Source organism: Chelmon rostratus, chromosome 17, assembly GCF_017976325.1.
Source record: "Chelmon rostratus isolate fCheRos1 chromosome 17, fCheRos1.pri, whole genome shotgun sequence".
Lineage (NCBI taxonomy): Eukaryota > Metazoa > Chordata > Actinopteri > Chaetodontiformes > Chaetodontidae > Chelmon > Chelmon rostratus.
In genome coordinates this window covers 11,088,365-11,115,870 of record NC_055674.1, presented here as the reverse complement: position 1 = coordinate 11,115,870, position 27,506 = coordinate 11,088,365, and the positions used below count along the sequence as shown (strand labels likewise).

The window sequence follows — 27,506 nt, the reverse complement described above, 5'->3', positions numbered from 1 at the left end:
CTGTATTTAAATACAATGTTGAGATATTTGTATCCATTGATATTCTGTTTAGTCCAACCAACAGTCCTGCTCAGCTTCATCGACATATACATCTTTTGCTTGACAAATGGATTCATTGATTGGTCAGCTAATTAAAGAATTGTTTCATCTTTACTTATCTGAATATTTTATAGCATTTTTACTATTTAGATTAGTCTTTTATACACATACTATGCAATCTGTTTATAAAATATGATTCCATTTTTCTATCTTAAAATACCTCTAGTATATAAAATTGTTAAAATTTCTTAAATCTGGACCAGCAACATTAATTCATCTGTAGTAATAATAATAATAATAATAATAATAATAATAATAATAATAATAATAACAACAACAACAATAATAATAATAATAATAATAATAATACATCGGTAATACTGTTGTAACAGAGTATTTCAAAGTGTCTTTTGCTGTTTTTATTTAAGTAAATAGACTGAATGGTTGGACCATCACTCAGCCGACCCTCCCACTTGAAAGCGTGCGCATCGCCACAGGTGTTGTAGAAACACTGCAGCAGGTGTTGCTTTGATTGCATCGTTTCATTGTTTTAAACATCAGGATTACAGTAAAAATCACTGGCTGTCAGAAGTCAGAACTTCTCAGTTATCCAACACTGGTTTCGCTGTTTGTTTGATTTTTATGCCAGCCTGCTGAGGCAGAGGTGAGAGCAGAGACTCTGCAGGAGAACAGACGGTGAAACACAGGGCTGATATCCTTCATGATGGAGGGGAGCTGAGGCGGAGAGATGGCCATGAGGACAGACAGGGAGAGAGAGAGAGAGGAAGGGGAGAGTTTGGAGAGGAGCCGGGGACTGCCCATGGTGGATGGGCGGAGCAGTAAGCATGCGCTGAGCTGGCAGACTCTGAGCTGGTCCTGACGGGCTGGCTGGGCTCCGGGCGGCTGTCTGTGCGCTTCAGACGGTCGTGGGGGAGACTACCATCAACACTCAGCGTGTCCTCGAGTGTTCAGAGGGAAAAAAAGAGGAAAAAAAGAAAAGAAAAAGCAGGAGAGTCACGGGGTTAACTGCGAGAAAAGAAAGCAAATAGCCCCACCTCGGCATCTGGAAAAGCACCGAAGAAGAAGGAGACGATCCTCCCCCTCTACCCCACACCCCGTCGCCAACCCGCCCTATCTACCCTACCCACCACTTCGTGCCATCCCTCTGGTCTGAACTGCCCTCCCACCCCGCCAGGAGAACCGCGACCACCCAGAGGAAACCCCCGGCTTGACCAGCGTTGCCATTAAGCGATGCGCTTTGAATTTCGGAAGAATTTACCTTTGCGTTTTTTGACGCACAGCACAACCAGTGGTCTTCGTCTTTTCTCAGAGGGAACAGTTCAGGCTACGGATTTGGGTGTTTACACTTTTTGACGGGTTTCCAGTGGCGTGATGACATGCAGAATATATCACCCCACGGCAACGCACCAGACTGTCATTCCATAGAATAGCCCTTATTGAAACAAGCAGCTGTCACACACGCTGCGTTTGAGCTTATGTTTGATTTTTTTCCATGCTTAGAAATAATCCTGACAATGGTCTGGGAGCGGACCGCCTCTCCAGACACCTAGTACTGTTTTTTCAAGACGCACCAGCTCTATATTTCGTTTTTGTCGGAGGCAGAGCGACAAATTGACGAGGAGTCTTTTGACACCGACACCGACGCCGCCTGAGCCGCAGGACTTTGCGTGCGAAGTTTGCACCGGGAAGAGGGGGGCCAAGTCGGAGATATCTCGGCCATATCCACGGCATTTTCCCCTGTAAGGTAAGCCAGCGGCGGCAGCCCCGTCTTGCATGTCAGTCCTGTGTGATGTGTCCGCTGGTCATGTGTATCCACGTTGGCCTGAGCGCGCTGCGACAGTGTGAGAAATTGCACGGGTTCAAACAGGGTAGTGACCTATTTACAGAGACTGTCCAGCGGTGCGTCCACATCCTGCAGCCTGCGCTCCCCCATACTGTCACATTCAAGGCCGGTCGTGGCGGACGTGCTTTTACCGGCGTTTGTGCCATTTACGCGGACGCCGCGTCAAGCAGGCTACCCACTTTCAACACGAGAGCGACCCTCTCCGCGTGCATGCATCCCCCTATTAAACTAACATACCACCCCCTCCTCCTCCTCAACCCTGAGAGACATTTTTAGAGCAGTATCACAAATCCTGCCCTATATAGGGTGAGTACATCACAGCCCAGCCAGCTGTTGTGCAAGCTGCAGGCTTGCACTGAGCTCTCTGATGCTCTGTCACAACATCTGATAAAGAGTTCAACGTCTACAGCCTGCTGACAGTCACTTAGACAAGTGATGCCTGTTGGTAAATAAAACGGTGGCTTCACTGTGAGCAGCGCATGAGGTGAACACCCACCAAGAAACCCTGTTCAATTTCAGATTTGCGACACTCTTTCCACAGACTAAATATTCTGTTATCTCACGTCAGGTTTGTTCACCCTCGACTGTGTTCCTGATCACAGCAGCGTACGCATTTCTGCACATGTGATGATTCGAGCTGGTAACATCTTTGTCTTGCCTTTTTATAATTTTTCTTTCGCCCAGTTCTAAGTTAGTTGAGGCCAAGCATGTAATGCAGGGGGCAAGGATGAGCACAGGCAGAGAGGCCTAGATAAAGAGCTATTTTCCTCCAATTAAGCAATTCCACTGTCCCTAAGCCTAATTGTGTGCACACTGGGACTCGGTTTGGGATGGACCTTCTCCCCATTGGCTGCCTCCCATGGGCCCATTGTTCCAGAAGATGCCAGGGGAAAGAGCAGAGCCCTGCCAAGGCGGACCTAACAAGCCCTGTGCTGGAGTGGAATAAGGCCTGATCATTAAAAAGCATTAGGCCACAATGCAGATCGAGGCTCACTCAGGGGGCTGCAGTTGTATTTTGGATCAGAGGATGGCTGTGTATTTCCAAGGTGACTGTGTGGTACTGTATGAACACTATAGCGCGTGGGCGGATGAGAGAAACTGTCACTCAGATATCATATGAGGCTGGAGGAGGTCTGGCTGTGGGCCCACTGGACCTCTCTCAAAGTATGTGGGGAAGAGGAGCAGTGAAAGAGGCTGCACAGGCTTTGTGCAGAGGGAGGACTTTGACTCCCTCTCCTCCCTCCCTCCCTCTTCCAGGCCCCCACTATTTAATCCACAACCCCTCTCTGAACTGTGAGCACAGGTGCTCCTCACATCGACAGCCCGTTCCACGCATTGTTTGTCCAATCAGCTGATGAGCAGTTCAGCCGCAGGTCAACCACAACATCCATCTGACGAAAAGTCCGGGGCCAGACGGAGAGGCATCCATCAGCATCAGCGCACCGGCCATCCAGGCGATGCCTCTCTCACAGAGCACTTAGTGGCTGCAGAGAAAAGGCTCTCAGCTCCACTGTACAGCCAGATGTCTGCTGGGGTCCAGCTGTGCATCCCCGTGGTGGCATTCCACACTTACAGGATGTGTGTGCGTGTTTGTGTAGGAAGCCTTTTTTTTCTCTCTCTCTCTCTCTCGTCCTGACTGCACGCTTGGCCAGATGTAGACACTGGAACAGCTGCTGGGAGCAACAGCTTGCACAAAGTTTTGGTCCGAGTTTGATACCAACTCCACTGCAATAACAGGATGTACCATGAAGGCTTTCCTTCATGCCAGTCTCTGGAATCAAGTCACGGGTGTGGTTGTCACCTCCCATCCACAATTTTCCTGTGCCTTGAGATTTTGCCCCACGCCACAACCGTGTGACATCATGCCCCTGAGGTCCCAAACTGTGGAAGGGGAAAGGCAGCTGCTTTATGATGGAAAAGGTGGACCCTAATGGCATATTCCTGCGTCAGAGAACAACCACCAGGCATGTGGTAAAGGGATGGTGGGAACCCACAGTGCACTTGTACTTAATGCCTTAAACCAGGCTAATAAAAGTGTACCGCATCTCATATATAAAGAGAAGCATGTTCAGTTGATTCTTGCATTTTGAGCATGGCACCACAAAGAAACTCATCTCTAATCCAAGGTGAGAGGATTAAGTTTTGGTTGGCACGCAGTTATATTGGCCTGTTATGGGGAGGAGGGCCGGGACCGTTAAGTGAGGGATGTAAGTGGCACAAACTGCACTCGCAGCGTGGTCTTTGAATTGATATCGCAGCAGGGTTCCATAGCTGCTGGGGATTACGGTCAAGCTGAAAGGCAACTCAGCAGCAGGGGAGGGAGGATTATAGTGGTCAGTGAATGAGGCAGCACGCAGTGAAAACAAGACACCTGACACACACTTTCATTTATCTTCAGAGGGATAAGAGCCACTTTATTTTTGATTCCTGTGAGAGATATGTCCTCTCTGAGGTTACGCTTGTGCACAAGAACTGTAGCAATTAATGCTAATCAGTCTTCCACCCAGGCAGTGTTGTGATTCATCTGTTCGGGTACTCAACAGATGCAATATGACTGCCGTTAGGTTGTGTCACGTCGAATGGAGCTGCACGTCCCGGCTCTTGAACTTTGATTGGGTTTAAGATGCCAGAGAGGATGCATGGCATGGGCAGATGAAGCCGTGTGACCCTTCAGTGAAATGAGCTGCAGGGAGGATTTGGTGTATAGTACAGCATCTGTGGTCAGATTTCACTTTTAAGATCCCATAGAAATTAGATTTACTTGTGTGTCAGGCCCATGAACTCTGTGACGTTTCGCAGTGTTCATGTTGTGAATGATTTGCCTTTCATTTGCAATTCTTCTGCCACAATACCAACCGATTGCTATCGTTCAGGTTAATCTGTTATTGTTGTTGCTGTTATTTCTAACTTTGCCTCATTACTTTGTAATTTGTTCGCAGAGTTTTTGGCAAATTCTTTGATGCTTTGCAGCCGATATTAGTCGATCTGTACACCAGAGGAAGTCATAGGAGCCTCGAGGCCGAGGACGTTGGTGTGACTCATTAAAATCTGAGTAGAAACCGGGTTGATTCAACAGCTGAACTTAAGTTCAACTTGAAAATGACAGCAAATGACTATCTCAGCTCTCATAGCATTGCAGTCCAGCTCTGTGCATCTTTTTCCACTAAATATCTGATCACTAATCGTTGCCATGTGCGCAGCAGTGGAGGTGACACACTCATGCTTTGGAGTGCTGCAGTGTGATGTGTCTGCCTGGACTGATGGCCAGGCTCCTGGACCCATACATCAGGAACAGACAAAGCGGATATATAGAGCTTGACTCACACCAGCTCGCAAACTGAAGGAGACCAGCGCATACCGCTTTGCTCCCCGGCTGGCTGGGCTCACGGACCGTGCATTTTTCTCCAGTTAAACTGTAACCACTAATCACCTCACGGCCTCACCGTTTCCTCCTGGAGCAGACCATTCCTGGGTCCCCAGGGTGGGTTAAAACGCCTCCTCGGGACAGTATATGGTCTGCCCTTTTTAAAATCACCTGCGTGGGACATATCAAACGAGCACGGGACTCTTGCGCTCTCTGCAAGGATCTGCCATGGTGAAGTTTTAGGGGTCAGTTCCTCTGCTGCAAGTCTGCAGGCCTGCATTTCCAAAATAAACACAGACAACTCAGTGCCTCACTCCAGCTACCCCACCCTACCTCCTCTCATTCTCTTCAATGCTCTCTGCTCTCTGCTCAGTGTTTCTATCGTGAGAGAAGTTCGGCTCGCAGAGCCCTTCAGACAATACGCAGACCATGTCTGGGGCAGGGCACGGTTGATGAGGAAAAGTTAAAGAATACAGGAATAAAGCCAAGACTTGAAAGAATAAGAGCAATGTGAAGGAGCTGTCAGAGGAGGGGCGGAGGGAACAGAGGAAACCCTGTTTTTACAAAGGCCATTTTGGGTTAGTTTCCACCATCATACTTTAATGTTTGATTTATGGATGAGTGTAAACTTGGATCTAGCTGGGACCTTTAGATATCTGGGGGCTCAGCTCAAGGAGCTGTACAGTAATATGCTCACAGCAACGAGGAGACACAGCTGGTTTGTGTTATTATTTACTTGCTTGGCCAACACCCTGGATTCTCTAGTATAACCTCCATAGCACGCCAGCAGTTCAGCAACACTGAGGTATGTTATGTGTGTGTTTGCCCGTTTGAAGAGAAAAGAAAGGGAGGAGTCGGACAAGACGGGGTCTGCGTGTAAGTACGGGTGAGGAGAAGCATGCTGGGAAGGGAGAGACGGGGGAGAGGGACTGATGGTGTTTTTTTTTTTTCTAAGAAGGGAATGAGGGAGAGATGGGTGAGGCATTTCTGAGACTCAAATAAGGCTCTCAAGTCTGGGCCTGGGCCTGGCTCCCTGTCTGGGCATATCCAGTCCTGTCAGCTAGCTTCCAGACTTTGCCCCCTTCACCCCCTCCTCCATCCCCGACTCCCTGGGACTCCATCCCGTCCTCGCTTTTAACTCCGCTTCTGTTCCCTCTCTGCCTTCGCCCCTCCCTCGTGCCTTCGTCTCCCACTTTCCACAAGCCCCCAGCTTCATAAGTGACGCTTACATTATATAAGACGCTCTCCGTCTTATACATGCAGTGAAAGAGAGAGAGAGAGAAAAAAAGTTTGGCCTGTAAGTGTTTACCTTCTCTGTGGTGTTGTCAAGATGTTGCCAGCACTAATTCAATTCATATGTCGTGTGGCTGTTTTTTTTCTTATGAGGGAGCCTCATAATTTAGAAATGTTTTAAGTTTAAGATTACATTTGGTAAAATAAAGACTTATTCTGAGCTTAGATACTTCTGTGAAGTAGACTCACTGCTTTTATGATGGCTGTGGCCATCTTGAATAATGACCAGTCACTATCTCAACACAGCCTGCCTCTCTTACTGTATCCGATGGATTACAGTGTCCTTGCTCCTCGTCTGCTCCGGTCTCAATAAACGGCAGTGAGCTCTTTATTTCTTAATTGATTCTGAATGTCAGGATCGGTTCAGGACAGAAGAGTGTTTGAGAGCGTGAGCATCCCTCTGACCTTCAACACTAATTGAGATCCTCTCTTAGGCTCATTCTTTCCAGCCTACCGATACACTGCATGATTGTGCTTGTCCACAGTGCATTTATTAGCCACGCCGTTCAGCGCGTTTCGCCAAATGAAAAGAGGAATCGGCTCCAGATCTCTCTGAAGCTCGTCTCCAATGTCGGACGTGCCAACAAATTCAAATCAAGAGTTTTAGTGCCACTCCATTTTACAGCATTATGCTCAACTCTGTCTCTCGCCATCTCGGTGGCCCTCCATCTGTCCCCTTGCATCTGTCTCCCTGCTCCCTTTTTGCTGTTTCTCTCTCTTGGATGGAGCCGCAAAAGATAAAAGCTGCAGGGTGGAGCCTGTCACTTAGTTGAGCGAGAACACAGGAATACAGAGAGAAAAGGAGAAGGGAGGGAGATAAAGGGAGGAAAAGGGACGAGAGAAAAGACTGTCATATTGACCTTGTCTTATTGCCAGCCATGGTGGGAGGGGGCACAGGGCGGGGGGTTACTCAGAGAAAACAGGCGGTCCATATGAGGAGGGGGAACACAGAGCTGCCGCTAAGTTGGCACAGCCTCACAAGGAAAAGACAACATGAGCTTTGTGTGTACATATATGTGAGATCCCTGGCGAGGGAGGCAGAAGGGCTCAAATGGAGGTATAGCAGACAGTATGGGGGGCACGCCCAAATTTAAAGAAGCAGGATCTCCTTGATCGTCCTGCAGTGTGTGTTTGCCCGTGCAACACACACACACACACGCGCACACACATCACTTTGTCTGCTAATTGCTCACTGCTGTTTTGTATTTCTCCCTCTTCCTGTTTTCTTCCCCTTTCAATATGTTTTGGTTTTGGAAGCCGAGCCCCCGCTCTGTTGCTCCTCTCTGTGCATAAACACACTTATGCACACATATAGACACACATGCTGACAAACACCCAATTAACGGGGACGCTCGCCGTCCAGAGCACATCTGGCTCTGCGTGCCCCCTCCCCTCTTGGCTCTGTCCCGTGCTGCATGGCTGGTGCACAGGTGTCACCCAGCCCTCTCCAGGGACAGGGAGTGGCCTTTCAGGAATTCTGTGGTGCAGAAGCAGAGGAGTTACGACACCGTAGACGTGTCCGATAGGCCTCTGCAACCTCACACAGCGATACAGAGAGCGCCCGCCACCCCACCCGGCGCCTTGCCCCCAGCCTCCCGGAGGCCGCGTTGCATAAAGCTGTTGTTGGGATCATATTACCTTGGCTATTGAATAAGGAGACTTGCTTCCCAGGGAGTTCACTCTGTGCCGTTGGCTTATTGGGTTGCAAGCGAATGAGAAAGCGGCTGGGGTCAGTGTGTAAAGGCGAAAGGGGTTTGTTTCTCATGCGTGTGGTGCCATAATATTCCCGTCCAGGAAATGACTGTGAGACAGGCGCACCCCTCCCAAAGCTGGAGCGGCACCACAGCACTCTGAACTGGTCTGAACTCCACAACACACGGCCAGCATGCTGTGCACTCGTGTGTGTACACGTATGCAAGTCTGCATGGCTTTATATAGGGTGCTGTACAGTCAGTGTGTTTATGCGTGCGTCTGCTGTGCATCCCCATACATCTTTCCCTGATCCTTGAGGTTGTCACTGGCAGGATAGACCACATTGGCCCCAGCAACTGGTGCTGAATTATAGCCAGGGTTTGCTGCTTATCGTACCACAGTTTCCATACGCATGTCACCCCTATTAATCTGCCCTCAGCTTGCTATTAACTGTGTGGGAGAGAGTGGGGAGGAAAAAAAGGGAGATTTCTGGACCTCCTCCCATTCCCTCCTACCCGGTGGCTTAGAACTGGTGCTGCGTTTTCACCAGTGAGGGAACATAACAGACGTCTCCTGCTGAGTTCAACCGCAGCTGCTTTGTGCATTCGCTTATGTTGTGAAAGGGGCTTGAAGCTGTGGTTGTAGGGGGTTGATGTACTTTGATACATCCTCAAGTTGTTGGGCACCCACCTGTGTGCATCGTTTCGGGCTGAAGTCATATCTCCGAAGGCTTAAACCCTGCCATGAGTTGTAGGGAGTGGCTGCCAGTGGCCTTTTGTTTGTGTGCATGTGTGCTGAGACAACCTGGTATTTTAAAGATTTAGGCAGGTGCCAGCGCTTTGCATTCCTAACCTGACCTTGTGCTCATTCCTGCTGCCTTTAGGGGAGGTCTGCCTTTACAGAGCCAGCAAACCAGGGAGCATATGTGTGTGTGTGTGTGCGTGTGTATACATGCATGCACATTGCACATTTGACAAGGATTCAGCTTTAAACATGGCCCTTTAATGTGCTATAGCCTCTCTTTCCACCCATGCCTTAGTGCACGTTGATAAGATCACTCTTTGCTTGCATGCCTCTCTACTGTGAAAAGCGCTTAGCGTAGCCCTGCACATCCATTATACTGTATACTCACCGTGCTAACATGTCATCTTCACTGCCCCAGCAAGGGAAGATGGGGAAAAGAATTTCTGTGTTTGGAAACGTGTGGACCTCGGAGAGAGCGTTAAAATGCCAGATACCTCCACAGACACCACTTGGATTTCATACTGTCCGTCTAGCTGTTAGAATAATGCTAATGTTGGTGTGAGTCAGCTGGAATGACAGCATTTAGTGTGGGTGTAGCAAAGAACCATCGCTTCCGAAACACAGCCCCTATCCAGCAACCCGAGCAAAACGGACACAGCTGGTTGGTGGGCTGATGAGAGGACAAGGGGCCGGGATGGTGTGCCGTTTCATCCTCCAGAATGTAATTGAAAAGTTCCTCCAGTGCCTCTAAGCAAACTCAGCATAGAGTCAAAATAACCCCCGCACTCCTCACCGCATGAACATAAAACAAAAACATGTTTACCCCAAGCTTTGCTGCACAAACTGTAAAAAAGAGCTGTTAACTTTTATCGCTGTACTTTTTCCTCCATCACCCACCACCAGCTCCGACAGCCTCAGACTGTTTTTCCTCCCTCCCTCTCTCATTGGCTTCGTTTCTCCTTTTCTTTCTTCCCCCCACCTCTCTTCTTTCCTCTCCTGTTGCTTTCCTACCGAGCGTGGTGCGGTGACGCCCCTGCTTGGCTGGCGAGCCGACTCCAGACCCTGTGATTGCGCGCAGGAGTCGGAGGATTGCATCACTGCCTGTGGGGAGAGGCCACAGGAATGGACTGAAAAAATGGGGGGGTGGGGGGAGAACAGTAAAAAAGAGAGCGAGATGTGAGACGGGTCGATGAAGGCTAGGAAGAGGAGATAGTGAGGGCAAACGATGGGGATGCGGCCTGAGGAAGTCAAGAGGGAATAGATCTGAGGGGGAGGTTGTGCACGTTTTTTTTGTTTATGTGGAAGTATGGCATAAGATGAGAGGGGAGTTTGGAGGGGATGCATTCAGGGGACTGCAGGAGGCAGAGAGCCCCAGCAGAGCGAGTGGGAGGTCGGGGTGGGGATGTCGATCGAACCTCCTGAGTGCAAAGACAAACACATGCTTCTTCTCTCCTCTTCTCACGGATGGAGGCCGGCCTCCCGCCGTGTTCGCTGGCTCCTGCCGCCCCTTTGCTGTGCTCTGAAACTGCTATGTTGTGAAATGCCCCACGTTATTGTAAGATTACTCACAACTCTTCAAAGCCCACAGTACCGTTGTGCGAAGTGCCTCAAGCGTTACTGTTGGGAAGGTTTACTGCTCAAACCCTCTGAGTCACCGTCCTCGGGGAGATTATCTGTTTACCGCTGATTGCTGTGCTGATACTACAGTATAGATTGAAACTAGTTTAGAAATGTACGCAGCCTGTCTGATCTTGAATTAGAGTAGGTGGGAGAAAAAAAAGAAACAGCTACTCAAAACACATGTTGCTGCACGTGGGCCCTCAGTCACGTACTGTTCATGTCATATAGCAGCTACTGGGAAGTCTAAAAAATTGGCTGCGGTTGGGGAGAAGTTTCCTATCCTCATGCCAAGGTGCAGCCACTCTCTCCCCCTATACCTGCCTCTTCTCTTTTCACGTGTTCTGTCAAAATAGTTTGGACGATCGCTTTTGTTGCTGAGCAGTTTGCACCCTGAGACTCACTCTTCAAATTGAATTGCAGGATGAGAAATCTGGTGTGATAATGCACGCTTCCTGTGAAACTCACCCGTCGTCCTTCCGCACATCCATCCTCATCCCCCAAAGAGTCGAGTCAGGTCACTGTGCCGTGCGATAATCCCGGGTTCAGCAGGCCATAAGGCTTTCTGACACGATGCAAAATCTCAGTCAGATGGCTGTTTATAGATCATCCGTGGCCTAATCTCACTATACGGCAGACTAAGTGGAATTGCTGTTGTGTCAGGTCTGTCTGGTTGCTATTAAGATGCGCAGTCTGGTGTTTTCTCTCAAATTAAGATTACGTACCACTCACAATCTCCCTCTAATGTTCAGTTCAGCCCGGTCTGCCACAAATCTCCACTGTGCTGTCATTATTTGGTGCAGTGTTTGCACAAAGGTCCACATCCTGTAGCTTTCAAAGGCCTGCTTTTATTGGCCGGCATGCAAGTAGGTCTGATAGTATAACACTTCAAGTAATTCCTGATATGTTGCATGTAGGGCTGCAGCTAACAGTATTTTCATGAACAATCGATCCGACAGTCTTGGTTTGTAAAAGACAATGAAGAGATTCAAACAGAGCAGCAACTCTTCACGTCAGGGAAGCTAGAACCATCAGATGTTTGGCATTTTTGCTGGAAGCATGACTAAAGCAATTATCTGTACAGTTGTTGATGACTTTTCTGTTGATCGGCTAATTGAGGAATGGGCGAGTTGTTTCAGGCGTACTTGCATGGCAGCACGTGTCTTTATTCGGATGCTGAATCGCGCCGTCTCCGCGTGCTCCAACAATAACAACAACAATACAACAGCGACAGAACAAGTCGTGGCTCTTGGAAAGGCGGGGGAGCTAATGTCAGAATGTTCTTAGCAAAGTTTGAATGTTAGATATGGCTTTAAGCGCGTGCTGTGCCTTTCTCATGTAGCAGTCCCCTTTGACAACAAACCGCAAGTGCGCCCCGCCCTCCTCGCTCTGTGCCTCCCTCCCTCCCTCATGGCACCTTCCCTCCCTGCCTGCCCTCTGCCTGGAATTCTTCAGTGTCTGAGCGCTCTGGCTGGAGGCCATCGGTAGCTCCCTGAGAAGCTTCCTGTTGCGCTCTCTCCCTCCTTCGATTCGTCTATCCCTCCCTTTTTTTTCTTCCCTTCCTTCCTTCCTTCCTTCCTCCGCTCACTCCTTTCTCCCCTGCCTCACGAGCCTTCTTCCTCTCCTCGTTTCGCATCTTCATCGCGTCATGTTGCATGCTCGCGCTCTCTTTGATTTGTGGGCGATATACTTCTCTTCTCTCTGTAAAACCCTGAAAGAACAAGTAGCACTCTTGTGCTTATGTCTCCCTGTGTTGAAGCATGTGAACGCACGTGTCGGCACGACTCCGAGAGCTCCAACAACTGTCTTTTTCCTCAGCAGCCCTTCCCCAGTGGCTCCAAGCATGCTGCTATTACGTAATACTGTGTACAATCCTCTGTGCTTTTTTTGCAACAGGGGGAAGGCGAAGGAGCGAAGTTAAGACTGAGAGTGAAAGAAAACTTATTGTATTCATTTTATTTTGAAGAAATGGCGTGAACAGAGGAAATTTATTTGACAATTAATACACCGTTAAACACAGGGAGAGGTACAGAGAGAAGAACGGGAAGAGAGGTGGGAGAGAAAAACAAACACAAAGCAGGGCGGTGAACGTGAGAGAAAAACAAAAGCGAAGAATGGAGGGATAAAGAGAGAGAAAGAGGGAATGAGAGGCCCGGAGGAGGAGGAGGAGGAGGAGGAGGAGTGGAAACTGAGGTTTCCTGTCTGAGGAGGCGGCTGGCTGAGGAGGACAGAGGCAAGGGGGAAAAAAAATCTCTCAGCTGTGTGTGTTTGTGTGTTGAGTGATCCATCAGGGCTGAGGGGGGGGTGCGGGGGCTGTGTCAGCGGAGGTGGGGTCACTCCCAGCTATTACCTCAAGAAACGTCAGCAGCGACAGAAGTGGGAGTGAAGGAGTAGTGACCATTTTTGGGCCTGTTTGCTTGTCTGTCCAAATCAGGATCAAACATGCTGATAATTCTAATTGTCTTCTTTCACTGAAACTCGCTGCATCGCATCCTTCTGCCACTAATCTCACCTGACTTTGATATGACTCCATGTAAATCCGGCTCTTAAGGAAATCGCCGTTGCCCGTGGGGGATCAGTAAAGGGCATCTTGACTTAAAACCCAAATGTCAGTCAGGGGTCAGAGTTCACACCACACCCACCCCACAATCAGTCACCTTTGACCCTGTCCGTCCCACCTGGTGGATGGAAAAACCAGCAGGTCTGGACACGACGCAGCTGCGACTGCAGGTCTTCACGCATCGCTGCTAAAAGCCACAGAATTAAGAAACCCAATGGAAACATATTTACCAAACAGAGCTGCACATCGATCGTGGCCACTGGAGATTTAACACAGCAGAAGGTGGTTTCTTCTGTTTATTTGATGACCTTTTTGAAGGTCGATGCCAAAACCTTTTTTTTCCAAGTTCCATCTTTGTAAATTAGGAGAGCTAATGATTGAACATCCACACCAGGATCTACTATAAGGCTTTAACACTCCTATAATAAGACATTTTACAGTGGAAAAATGCATATTTAGTGCATATTTTGGGATGACCCACTGAGACCACTTATCCGCTGCGTTGGTCTGAAAGCTGCTGGCTCAGTTTTGTCTTAAAGCTGTGTTAGTTTGGCAATGGCTGGGCATCGGTGCTTAATTTTAAGCTACCCACTGCCTCAAAAGCATCCCGGGTTGCTGCCTCCTGGAAGTACATTTTATCGCAGCACGATTGTTTTAAAACAGCACGTTAAAGGCCTTCAGTATCGGATCAATACCATCGGTGGTAAGATGTTCCCACAGCGTTCTTTCTGTCTCTGTCTGTGCTCTGTGTGTTTGTGTGTGAGAGTGAAAAAGAGGGAGAGCAAAGAGCCCCGGGGAGAGATGGCTTGCCTCCTGCAGACCACCTCCCAGGGTCACAGCAGGAGGCAGATTAAGTTACAGCCAACCTCAGAGGGGGTCACACAAAACGTGTACACACACACACACACACACACACACACACACACACACACACACACATTCTTTCGCTCTCCAAAACCCTCTCTGAAAACAAAATATTACACAACCCCGTTTTACACCCGTAGACATAGTCGTCTTGTGCTGCACAGTTTTGGATATTTTCTGATGCTTTTCGTTGGCTCTCGTTTCTGCACCGTCAGGTCGAGCGCTGAGGCGATCCTCTGCGCCGGATCAGGCTGAAGATCAGTCGGTCGCGGCAGAGTTAAAGGTCAGCGCTGATCCGCGTGAGCCGAGTCTCGGAGCATGGAGGCGTTGAAACTCGTAGCCCTCCTTTGACCCGGTGCCCCCCTGTGCCCCAACCTCAACCTGTGTTCGCCCCCGAACACACACTCATGCCTCATCAAAGAGACTTGGGTGGTGTCCTAATGCAGTGGGGTGGATGTGGGATTTGGGTGGGAAAGGGTTATGCAGAGGAATAGGTGATGGGGGGGGGGGGTGCTTGGATTGTGTGTGTCCTTGCTAAAGAGGACACACACAATCCTCTCTTTCAGGACTCCTCTTCCTCGTCCACTTCCTCCTCCCTTCATCCTCAGCCTCACATATCCTCGCCGTGGCCCCCTCGGTCATCCCTCCTCTCCTCTCTCTCGCCCTCGTTCAGCTGCTGTAGCCTGTGTTTACTCTGCTAGAGCGAGAGGGCCCAGCGAAGGGACAATGGCGTCTTTCAGAGAGACTGTCGACCCCACGGCGGAGCAAGGAAGTCTGCATGGGGGCCAGCCAACACCCGTTCCACAAACTTCACAGCCACCCGCCACTGAGCTTCACACACACACTCACATATCACCCAGGCACGCACACACAAACAACACGGCGCTCCTTCTGTATCACTACTTCTCCCTGGCGCCTTTTCCCTTTGTCTCACATTTCCCACAAACCCCCTCTCGGTGACCGTGGCTGTTTGGAGGATGTAGTCGAGATCCCGTAACTCCGGTCCAAGATCCACACGCTGTGAGTCACTTCCCGGCCAGGCTCTGCTATTTCTCCACCGAGAAATAATCGTGAGGGGGGGCAGAGGTGAAGTCCAGCAGTGGGGACTGATTCACCCGGAGCTCTGCTGGGATCGCATTAGTGCGGTACGGAGCGCTGCGGTGAAGCGGGTATTGTAGATATCTTATGACCTGCTGTGTTTCTCAGAAGTGCAAGAGAGTCTGAAGTGGATTCTGCTGCAAGACGCTCTTAGAGAGAGAGTGAATCTATGAAAACACACCCCTCCAGTACACCACGCATTACCCACCGGACGTTTTCGGCTAACTCGCCTTCGTCGGGGTAGTGTCCAAGGCTGTGCCTGGTGCTCCTCGAATACGACTAATGGGTCATGTGACACACTATTTACAAAATGTCATTACTCTCAGTTGATGCAAAATACTGCAGTTGTTCTCAGACTATTCCTCAGCAGATGCATCCTTTCATCTTAAACCATTAATGGGTAAAAAGGTTGAATATTCGTTTTCAATGTGAGGCAAAACATTCTGTATTCTTTCAGTTGCATTTTCAAAACTGCTTTTTCACACAATGCTCACATCCCCTGCTGCACTTGACATTTATGAATAATTTGCTAATTGCACAGTCAGACTGTATTTGGCGTTAACACATCCATCCATGAACGACAGTAAATTTCCAACTTCTCTTTAATGGCTTCAAGTTTCGATTTAAACCCTCTCAAGCTTAAGTTGCTCAATTTAGAAACATTGGTATATTAAGGGATTAAATATATATATAATTTTATTTCACTCTTCAGTCCAATAATAAAAAAATGTTTTAAAGTGCTATTATTATAGGGCTGAAATTAACTTTTTTTTTCCCTTTGTCAATTAACCAGGTGATTATTTTGTCGATTAATTGTTTGGCCTGTTAAACGTCAGGATATAGCGACAAACTGGCCATCATAACTTCCCGGTCTCCATGGTGACATTTGAGAAATTGCTTGTCAGCCTAGCAACATATAAGGTTAAGAAAAGGTGGGAAATCCTCACATTTCAGAAGCTGGAAGGATGTTTGGGAATTTTTGCTTCAAAGTTAAATGATGAATTGATTTTCAAAATGTTTGCCGGTTACTCATCATTAAAATATTCACTGGATTGCAAATAACTGAAATACTTACACTCAGTGCATGGCATACTCACTTGGAATGAACTGAATTACTTGCTAAGATAGATATATGTGCATGTTGACCTCCTACAACATGCAACAAGTTGAATGATGTCAACAATGTTCTTTATTACAGGGGGGAAAGATTTTCATGAGACTGGCGGTTGTTTGAGCCGGAGTGGGATAACTATGGAGGCCTGCTTAATAAATTGGAAAAAATGAGCTATACATTGCATTATGGAGGTATAGTAATGGGTTGCACGTGGAGTAGCTGCCTGAGAAGAGCTTTTGTGTGTGGAGAGCTCTTTAGTGTCTCTCTGCTGGCCTCATGTAGGATCACATGATTGGAGGTGCCAAACTGATTTATATTCCAGAGTTATACAGATCCAAAAGTTCCATATCTGTTTCTCATGGGGTTTTATCGTGTGGATTATAGCACTGATGGCAGGCCGGTTTTCTGTTTGTCCCCGCAGTGGATGAGAGTAGGATTTGTAGAAAGGTTAAGCTGATTCCTGGTCTGTGCCTCAGGGTGAGGGCTTTTACTCCGTTAAAGTGGATGACAGACGATTTTCTGCTATTTTAGCCAAACAATGAAGCAAAAAATCCTCTTGGCAGCCGTTGTGGTAGGAGTTACAGTAAGTTAGTCATACCCACCCAGTCCAGAGGAAAGACGAGCAGAGATGCGGTATTAACCGCAGCTCTTTCTAAATGAGGATCATATCCGCTGTTACAGATCTAAACATGTTTATTTTCACAGCTAATGACAGTGTTTGCCCACATAACAAACTCTCTGTGGTTAAAATGATCATCAGAGCAACTGCCGGTAATACTCCTCCTTTGTTATTGCACTGTTGACCCGGGTTTAACTGATGGAAACAATCCACAGGTTTGTGTCAAGGTCTAACCAGAATAATGATGCGGTTAAATCTCTTTGTTCAGCAGTTTGCACGCATGTAAGTGGATACATTTAGCAAAATCTACAATGATGGATGGTTATTAGACAGTGCTCTACTGTAACTCATGTACATTGAGAGAGTCACTGGTTCCGTGAAAGTCTGGAAAATGAAAAGCTGATGTATTTGATTTTGCAAGCGACCGACTGCAGCTTGTTGGAAATGCCTTTCTTAATTCTGATAAACACCCCGTCTCCTAGCATGAAGCCTCTGTGGGGGTTTCCTGCTCTTTGTGTTTTAAATTATCTCTGACATTTTGGTGTTAAGTCATTCTAACTTGCCAAACAAGATGGGTCAGTGGGTCATGTGCTTGTCAGTGTGGTCTATAATCAGATGAAGACCAAAGGTTATTTGTGCAAAAAATGTGCCTGTGAAGAACATGACTGTATATAAAAGGCAAGATTTCCCTGATAATGCCATAATGCTGCCCTGTGTGCATGTTCATACAGTATGTTCCTATGTTTGCATCAGTACATGTGTATATCATCATCCTCTTATCTATGGCTGATTGAGTGTGTGCATCCCCCTTCCACCCCCTTTGGCTCTGTGTGTGTGTGTGTGTGTGTGTGTGAGCTGGTGGCCATCCCTTGTTGCTGAGCTGGTGAACCTGGTGACCTCTCTGCTCCGTGCCTTCCAGACACAAGGGCTTCTCATGTGGCCCCTGGCCAGTCGCTCTCAAAGCCCACCATTCACTCCCCACCGTGGCTTCGACGAGTGTGTGTCGGCATGTGTGTGAGGGAGAGGGAGGAAGGGTGAATTTGTTGAAATTACAGCTTGATTAATTACTTGTGGGTGTGTGTGTGTGTGTGTGTGTGTGTGTGTGTGTGTGTGTGTTTCTGTAAGTATGTGCATCTATGGTGCACGCTCGACATGCACACTGGGAGCTGTTCTACATGAACTCGAGCAGGAATATAGGACACCCAGCAAATTTGTGCGTGTGTGTGCATGTGTAGATGGAAAATGGTTAGAGGAGATGTGTGTGTGTGTGTGTGTGTGAGAGAGAGAGAGAGAGAGAGAGAGCCTGGTGAGAAGGAGCAGTGAACCTTAACACATTGTGTTGAATGGCGAGCTTGGCTGTTAACCAGCAGTACTGTACTAGCACCGCCTGTGTGTGTGAAGCTGTACATGCTGGATGAAGAATAGACTCGACATTTATTTACATTGGAGTTGAGAGCTCCAAAAACTATTATTTCTTTCAGCATTATTAACATTTTTCGATTGTTTCTGGTGCCTCAAACTTGACTAACAGGGTTCATCGAGGTAATTGGTTGTGTAGGTATTTGCTGAGTTCTTTGCACAGTACAGCACGGTGATGGCGGGTCAGTCTGGTGGCAGAGGAAGACGACAACTGGAACTCAAAATGACAGCCAGATGAGTTGCCCTGCCCACAGCCCTCAGGCTGGGTCCAGAGGTCAGTGTGTTTAGAGGAGGGAGGAGGTGGACAGAGTGGGTGCAGCTGGATTTGAAGGCCTAGGGGGTTGCCGGTGGGTCTCAAGGGTCCGTGGGGGTCTGAAGGTGCACACTGTGGGGGCGGGGATGGGCAGGAGTCGGGGTTGATGTGACAGGGTGCAAGGGCCAGCGAGTGGCCGAGGGCAGGGTGGGGTGAAGCAGGGCCGGCGGTGAGGGTGACCATCTGGATTGGATTGTAGACATTCCTCAGGAAGAGTGTGTGAGTAAAGGTCAGTGTGGAAAAAGAGGAGGGGGGTCACTCAGATCTCTACGTGTGTGTGTATGTGTGTGTGTGTTTATTTTTCTTTGGCTTACTCAGTGTTTCAGTTTACGATTGTGGCCAGTTTGCCATTGTTACAGAGTATGTCTCACCCGTTGAGATTGTGGAATGTGAGATACTTTCAACAACGTTCATGTGGGAACTTTTGCAGGTGTGAGAATCCGTCTTCTGCAGTCTGTCACTGTTTCACACTGGAATGCTGCTTTTCATGGTGTGCGTGGTTGTATGAAAGCCAAGCTATCCTTCATTGACCCCACTCGGCTTAACTCTGCCCGCCTGTGACTGTTTGTGCAGGTGGGAGGTCAGCGGGTCGTGGCCATGCTGTCCCTGGACGAGCCCCTAGACCTGAAGCTCCCTCGGCGGGCCAGTGGGAGGGACAGAGGGGCGCGCTCGCCCCCCCTCTCCCCGCTGCACCCCAAGCGAGCTCGCCAGCTCCGGATGGCAGATGATGGCACCGCAGTCATAGAGCCGGCCTCCCCAGCATCTCCGCACACAGGTGGGTAACAACAAAACAAGACGAAGAGTCTGCAGCCACGTTAGCAGCTCCGTTAGGCTGTAATGCACAGTGGCGGTTTGGTCAAAATGCTAACACTAGCATGCTAACATGCTCACAGTGATCATGCTAAGCATTATGTTTATCTTGTGCACTATCTTAGTTTAGCATGTTAGCATGCTAACAATTGCTAATTACCACATAAACACAAGTACAAGCTGAGGCTGATGTGAATGACATCAGTTTTGCCGGTATTTGGTCATAAATCATTAAAAAAGTATTGGACAACTTGAAATCTTGAGCTGATGATGGCGCTAGATAAAAAGTGAAGGGATCACCACAGGTATCACATCATGAGGAGGACATGAATGTGTGTGTGTCAACCTCATGGTGGCGCTAGAGGACCTATCAGGGGATCACTAAAGCCAAAGCGTTCATCCTCTGGGGACCATGAGCATCTGTACAAAATTCCAGGGCAATCCATCCAATAGTTGATATTTAAGTCTGGACCAAAGTGATGGACCACTGTCAGTCAGACCAGTATCCCCGTATCAGATCCACCAGGTGAGAGGTCACCTTAACAGGTGTGTGTTTGTTTTCTCAGGTGTGCAGGTGGTCCCTCATGACCGAACAGACACCCCCACCCCCCCTGCGGTGGACCTGAGCATGTCTCCCTCCTCCCGCCACACCCCCAGCTCTCCAGAAATGACCAACGGCAACTACGTCCCCTCAGGGGTGAGTATGGCTGAGCTAAACACGCACACGCCTACTCAGCAGTGCAGGTGTTCCGCTTTCACCAGCTTTTATTTTCCCACCAGTGCCTCTGTTACCTCCCCATGTTCCCCTCACACTTTCTCTTTGTTCGGCTCTGAGTTGCTGAAAGAATAAGCACCGTCTTTCGGCGCAGCAGCGAGTGGCCGACACTTTTCTGTCCACAGCGGAGAGTGACTCAGTCTGCCCGCGGTCAGCAAATCGGGAACAACATCGGCTTGTGCCACACTCTCCATAAGGGAATGAGGCTATACAAGGGGTGGGAGGCCTGTGTGAGAGACGGGGGGGTGGGGGGTAGCGCTTATCAAACACCTCTTGTGTCCCCAACAAGCGCCTCTGTCTGCGCAAGTTGCACTCAGTGGCCCCGCTGGCATGACGTGTGTGTGTGTGTTTGAGTGTGTATAATCGGATTTAAGACAAGGTACAGCCATGCAGACCTCACGCCGCCTAATTCAATTCCCTCCCAATTGAATTGAGACATGCTGACCATTCAGCCACCTCACGTCCCACTGCGGTCTAGATAGCCCCCGACCCCGTCACCACACATACTTTACCCCCCCCCCGGATGCAGATAGGATGGATGCTCTCCCTCCCGCCTCCTCGCTTGCTCTTGCACACAAAAAGCAAGCGCTTCTTATAGAAGAAGACGCTCACGTGTTCTCTCCCCTACAGCTTCTCACAGAGCAGGAGATTGGTCTCGTTTCACGAAATTTGTCACATACACATTTCTGGCGTAGCTGAAGACGACGGGACGGCCGCAGGACTGTGATCCATTCACACCCTCATTCTGTCTCTCTGCGCTTCCCCGCTCGCAAGACGGCTCGGACTCTCTCTCTTATTCTAGATCCCACTTTTCGTCAAGACTTCTCTCTGGTTGCTGCTCGAGCTGTGTGTGTGTATGTGTGTGTGTGCGCGTGTGGCGGTGCATTAGCTCTTTGAGCCCCAGCTGAGGTTCAGTGAATCTTACAGCTCTCATGCAGAGCTCAGGGATGTAGGGAGGTTTTGTAGCACACAGCGGGTGGCTGCGAGAGAACAAGTGTAGTGGATTTTTGAAGGGAAAGATGAAGATCGGCAGCTCTGCACTCCATTGGCAAAAGTGAAGACTTTCGTCTCTGTCAGGTGTTTTGTCAGCAAGGCCGTCAGTTCCTGTTTGTGCCACCCACCTTTAGAAACTCATGAGCGTGAACAGTGTTTTAATTGTACTTTGGATTTTTCATGCATTTTTACAGTATTTTTCCAGGCACAGCATTTTTAAACACATCATAGCAAACATGAACTGAAGCTGAACTTGTGCATGCCTCCGTCTGTGAAGTGGGTCAACAACCCCATTCATCTTACTTATCTCACTCTGTTTCGGCAGAATTCTCACATCTCGCAGGCCTTTCAGTTTTTTGTGCCAATCGGAGCTGGGGCGGGACTTCACCTGCCATCCTCCATGTTCATTGGCCAGACAAGCGACAAGAGAGCCTCTCCTGACCTCTCTGCGGATGAACAACTGGCCTGCCGCTGGAAGAAGGTAAAGCCCGGAGAGCAGAGGAAACCCGTTTTGTGATCCAGCCAAATTAGGATCGGATCAAAATAGCTTAGTCGTCTCTAGAAGTGATGAAATGCTGAATGTTTTCCCTCCCTTAGTGCCATCTGCTCTTTGACTCCCTGCAAGACCTGGTGGATCACGTCAACGACTTCCATGTCAAACCTGAAAAGGACTCTGGGTACTGCTGCCACTGGGAGGGCTGTGCTCGCAAAGGGAGGGGTTTCAACGCTCGGTGAGAAAAACCACACACTTCATTTCATTTATTGAGAGCACAGTGCACGTGAGGGGAGAATTCAAGAGGAAGCTGCTATAATGAACTTCTTTTTGCGCGGCTGCAAGGTACAAGATGCTCATCCACATCCGCACTCACACGAACGAGAAGCCCCACCGCTGTCCCACCTGCAACAAGAGCTTCTCGCGCCTGGAGAACCTCAAGATCCACAACCGCTCACACACAGGTCAGTGGAGGAGCCTTACAGAGATTCATGTTTGAACAAAATGCTTATCTGTGTCGAAGTGAAACTGAATTCTCAACATCTGGCTCATTTCTTCCCGTGCAGGTGAAAAGCCCTACATTTGTCCCTATGAGGGTTGCAACAAACGCTACTCCAACTCCAGCGACCGCTTCAAGCACACACGCACCCACTATGTGGACAAGCCCTACTACTGCAAGATGGTGGGCTGCCTGAAGCGCTACACAGACCCCAGCTCCCTCCGCAAGCACATCAAGGCCCATGGCCACTTCGTGGCCCAGGAGCACGGCTCCCCGGGCGGGGTGGGCTCCCTGCTGAAGGGGAGCCAAAGTGGAGGGCTGGCTAGCGACGTGGGGAAGGATTCAGAGCTGTCCTATGTGAGCGCAGCCCAAATTATCATCCCAGGGGCGGCGGCTGCTCTCCTGGGAGGCCATGCCCTACAGGGTCTTGGTGGTGCCGTGCCCCTGTCCCCTCTCAGTCCTCGGCCCCTGGACCTCAGCACACTGGGCTGCCCCAGCTCACCTCCGGGCGGCATGGGGCCCATCCTGTCCTTCAGCGGCTCCCCGCTGGGCCTGGCCAAGTCCCCTCTGCTCTCCTCAGCGTTCCCCTCCTCGGCGCTGGGCCTGCCGATGATGCCCATGCTGGGGGCCGCGTCTGAGCGCAGGGTTCAGATGCAGCAGGCCAAGAAGGGCCGGGGGGAGGAGGTCAAGAACGAGGTGACTGGGGGGGTTCTGAATCTCTCCACAGGAGGGTCTCATGATCCCCTGTCCTGGGTGGTCATCCCCCCAGGCACCGTGGTGCTCAAGCCAGCTGTGGTCAACTGATACGCACACACGCGCACACATACACACACACACACACACACACACACACACACACACACACACACACACTCCAAAAGAGCTCAGGGGGTCAGGATGGGACGGTGAACACCATAGTGAGGGTACGGGTGGTCAAAGGTGATTGGGATTGGCTCGCACAATCAAATCCAGGCATATCTGAGAAAGGAGAAAACTATAGAGAAACTGATCAGACCCGCAATCAGCAGAACAACAGATAACACTACACCTCACGAGAATTTAATATACAACGCAAGCCTCTTGTCTTGATGGGAAACTAAACCGGGGGCCCAAGAACTCTGTTCAGGACCACGTATGGCTCTGTATTTCTATCACAAGGCTCCTCTTCGCTCTCTTATTTTATACTTTATTCATTCCCGGTCGCTGGTTCTGCGGACAGGGACCATGAACGTGACAGTCTTAGCGCTCTGTGTTCTCACAAAAGTCCTGATTCATTGATAAGTATTTATATGACTGTACTTCATCGACAGCGTGCCTCCAGCTTAGCGGTGAGATAGATGCACCACGAAACGGACCGACGCGCTCACAGTTAGGCCAGCGCGCACGTAATAGGACGATTCTCCACAGCTGATTTTCAAGTTATGACCTATTTTTCACAGGCTGCTGTGATGAATATGATTCAGACAGGCTTGCCATACCAAAGCAAGTGAACTCAAACTGTCTTGGATTTGTCCAGGAGAAAGGCTGAAGCTTCAGCTCTGAGACAGTTCAATTAAACACAGCACTTACTAGTGTCAACTGGTTATAGTATCAAAACCTCAAAACTGCTGCTAACCTCTCAGCTCCCGCCCAGTGTAACACAGACTGGGAGAGAGCACTTTTGACAATCTATCCCCACTTCGGGGAAGGTGACCAACAAGAATGTGTGCCAGGCGTGCAGACTAGGGGCTTTTAGGTCACAGAGCGAACTGAGGACTTGACACAGACAAACGGTGTTACATCACCTGGCAATGACCAATCATCCTTTCCTCTTTTACACAAGTGAAATTTAAGGCACTTGGTGTGTCTGGCGCCCCCCTCTGGCAGGACACGATACTCAGCATCCTGCCTGCCATTTCACAGAACTGGCACTGTTTTCCTCCTGGATTGTCCAGCTGCTTTCCCGTAATTGAATCAACACGGCCAGTTTGTGTATGAAAGGGCCACTGTGGTGATAAACACTAGTGTCTTGTACTTTAAAAAGTGACCCGACCCAAAACCAGCTGTGAAAAACAGGTGGTCGTCCAATCCTGACTTACCCATGCCGCTTTTTGTCCCCAGTTCAACAAGTCCCGTGCTGTGCCAAAAATACCTGGAGAGGGGGCAGAGGGATGCATGTATTGTGCCACAGAGGAGGGTGTGATGCACTCAATGCCACATACAGCTGGACTGACTAGGAAGCCACACTATTGCAAACTGCCTCATTTTACTCTGTCCAAAGGGGCAAAAAAAAACAAACAAAAAAAAAAAACAAGAGAGACAAAAAAAAAGACTCGTTTGACTTCTGGGAAAACTTTTCTCATGGTTCGATTAAGCAGTCAACATGCACTTACCACACACTATATTCCTTACATGACTTTTCAAATGTTACTGCCAAGTCATGGTTCTTTAAACACTAGTTTGCTCTTGTTCCACGTTTCCCGCGAGGGGCAGTTTAGCCGTGCTAATGCATGTACGATGTCGTCTCCGCGGAGGAGAGGTCGGGGGAGCGGGAGAGGATCGTCACAACACATGGAGCGTTCCCTCGAGAGGCTCCTCCATTTCTCCTCTTCCCGTCTGCTTCTGTTGGTGGTCTTCCTTTTCCATCGCCCAGTCTTAGAAATAATCAGTTATTGCTGTTTTTTTTAAATTGTTGTCTTTGGTTTTGTTTTTGCTGTTCAGACGAGACATTTTTTCTGATGTTGAAGTTGCTTCTTGTGTTCTGCGACGGCTGCTCTGCACTCAGCTTTCTGCTGTCGGGGGTGAGTCCTTTGCAGGGTCGAGGAGAAGACGGGAGGCGGAGGTTTGGGTGGTCCTCTAGGGCAGTGGTTCCCAAACTGGGGGTTTGGCAGAAATCTGAAGGGTCACAAGATGATCACATTGATGGAAAGAATAAGAAAAGTTTTCTTTTTCACAAAATTATGTGTATGTTTCCGGACTTTTCTCCAATAATTTTGCTTTTTAGCTTCTCTAGCAGTGTAGCTCAGTGGATGGTCGATTCATCCTCTAACAGTTAGTAGAAGGATTTCCCTGAAATTTTACATTGTGTCACTGGGAGGTTTTTTTTAGTGAAATGCTCGTTAACTATTGGATCGATTTTAGCAAAGTTTTGTGCAGAGTCTTGTTCCCCTCAGGCGTAATCTTAACGAATTTAGTGATCCCTTAACATTTAATCTAGCACTCACATCAGGTCAAACTTTATTTTTAACACTTTGGTTTATGGCTAAATGACTGCAGAACTAATGACAGTCCCATCAGCCTCACCTGCACTTTGTGCTAAGTCCTAATCTGAGTGAGTGTGTTAGCCTGCCGGTGTTAGCATTTAGCTCAAAACACTGCTTTATCCTGGTGCAGCCTCACAGAGTTTCCAGCATGTCTGTAGACCCTTTAATGACTCTGAAATACCTGTTCAGGGCTGCAAAACCCTCCAGATGACAACGCAGGAAGAAAAAATCACTCTTTGGTTGAACTCAGCTCAACAAACTGTTCTTTGGGGGGTCATAAGTACAGATGATTTTGGTTTATTTTAAGGGGTCACAAGCCACAAAGGTTGGAGACCACTGCTCTAGGTGGAACACATGGATTATGGGGGCATCCAATGGACCAAATGATATCACATTCCTTCATGACAATCACATTGGTGTAATGAGAATCATTTATAGAGGGTGTGTGCATAAAATACGTGTGTCGGAACACAAAACGATCTCCGAGCTAAATTAGATTCCCAAACTCGGCTTCTTTTCACTTCCACAGTCAGTTGAAGGGAAATCAGAGGGAAACAAATAACATACGGCTGTGAAATGGCGGGCAGCGCTGGCAAAGTGAGAGCAGGGAGAGAAAGGATTGGCTGCATCATTAAATGAATGGACAGGGGATAGGGAGATGCTGTGTGCCAGCAGAGGATGGCTGTGCTGTGTAGCCGCTCTCCGTCTGGCCACCCACCCAGCTGACGGCCCTCTCAGCTCTGAAGTCACTGGCTGTGCTGCGTCCAATGTGGCAGCCACTCACAGGCATACCAGCCTGCAGAAAACTAGGCCACTGAACTCTGTCTGCCCTCTGGGTTTTTTCTTTCTATTTTTTTTTTTAATAGATTAAACCCAAAAGGCTCAACTCCCCCACCTCCCGGCTGCAAAGCTTTTCTACCAGAGATGGGGAAAACTCAGTAGTAAACAAAAACAAATATAACCCCCCTGTTTGAGGATGAGCTCGGGCCGCCCGCAGGCCTTCACTGCAGAGATGAACTGCATACCTGTGTTTCTGCCTCAGTAATTCTTAGTCATCCTCATCTCAGATACCCCATCCCCCTGTCTCTGGGTTCAGGCTCGGCGTTGAGGAGTATCTCTTGATGTGAGTGGACGATTCTGGCGCGTGATGTCATCAGAAACAGGTGTTAAGTAGGCTAGACACGGTTGCCGTGGCAACAGCGAGACCCACAGATGCGGCGGCTCTCCTCCTCCTCCTCCTCCCTGTCGGTCTGTCTCTCCCCTGCAGGTCGAAGCCGCTGACAGAGACTCAGCACGGCGGCAGAAAGCTGACTAACACGACACGGATCCTCACAGGGTCCACAACCTTTCAATATAAAATAAGCTGTATGATCCATTAACCCTTTGAGCTCAAGTCTGTAATAAACTGCACTTTTGTTCCCCTCATAGCGTGTGTAGATGCAGGGATGCTGCCACATCCTCTCTCAGTGTAGAGCGTTATTCATCAGTTGTTTTGGGAACCAAGAATAATTGTAAAAAAATCATCCTCAGTTGCTACAATGTCTGAATTGAATTTTTTTCTTTTAAATATTATAAAAGCGGTACTTGCTCCTGGAGATTTTAAAGTAACCCTCACTTAATGCTATGAAAGTGGAAATCCAGGGCACAAAATTTGTGTTAGCTAGCTAGGTCAGTGTCATTGTAAAGGGGTGCCATTGACTGAAGTGCCACAGTGTTGCACAAAGGGTTAATGATAAGACTAAGGCCATGCAAGGCCTGTTCCAAGTTATGTTTTTTTGCACATTTGTGAGATATTATGTCAGTATTTTAATTTTTCCAAGTGCCTTTTTATTATAGGTAAAATACAGAAGTTATACACTATAAGAAAAAAAATGATTATATGAAAATATATTTTTTCCTGGCATCATGTTCTGTGGTTGAACATGCAGAATTTTAGAGTTGTAAAAGTCTCCAATTGGTACAACATAGCGGTGTTCTCCTGTTTTAGAGGAATTTTATTACGATATTGATAATAATGTCAATGAAAAGAAAAATGTTTAATAAAGTTGTATTTGATACAACTTGTGTGTTCATTTCTGTTCAATAAAATGATGT

General features: G+C 48.6%; 1 protein-coding gene across 2 annotated transcripts; it reads left to right on the top strand.

The window, feature by feature from the left end:
• The first annotated feature begins 918 nt into the window (after positions 1-918).
• On the top strand, positions 919-27,455 carry glis2b (GLIS family zinc finger 2b). Of its 2 annotated transcripts, none has more exons than XM_041957801.1 (7): positions 919-1,799; positions 19,174-19,375; positions 19,977-20,107; positions 21,504-21,659; positions 21,776-21,909; positions 22,017-22,135; positions 22,238-27,455. In XM_041957801.1, exons 2-7 carry the CDS (start codon positions 19,198-19,200, stop codon positions 22,972-22,974), a joined length of 1,455 nt encoding a protein of 484 aa, XP_041813735.1. In that variant the 5' UTR covers positions 919-1,799; positions 19,174-19,197; the 3' UTR covers positions 22,975-27,455. The 2 variants fall into 2 exon arrangements, with proteins under 2 accessions (XP_041813735.1, XP_041813734.1); XM_041957800.1 differs by having other exon boundaries at positions 919-1,804.
• The last annotated feature ends 51 nt before the right edge of the window (positions 27,456-27,506 follow it).

Excerpts from the sequence above, each read along its gene's own strand:
- glis2b (XM_041957801.1), top strand. The coding sequence starts at position 19,198 with ATGCTGTCCCTGGACGAGCCCCTAGACCTGAAGCTCCCTCGGCGGGCC. Across the intron at positions 19,376-19,976 it reads CCCAGCATCTCCGCACACAG|GTGTGCAGGTGGTCCCTCAT; the intron begins GTGGGTAACAAC and ends TTGTTTTCTCAG. Across the intron at positions 22,136-22,237 it reads CCACAACCGCTCACACACAG|GTGAAAAGCCCTACATTTGT; the intron begins GTCAGTGGAGGA and ends CTTCCCGTGCAG.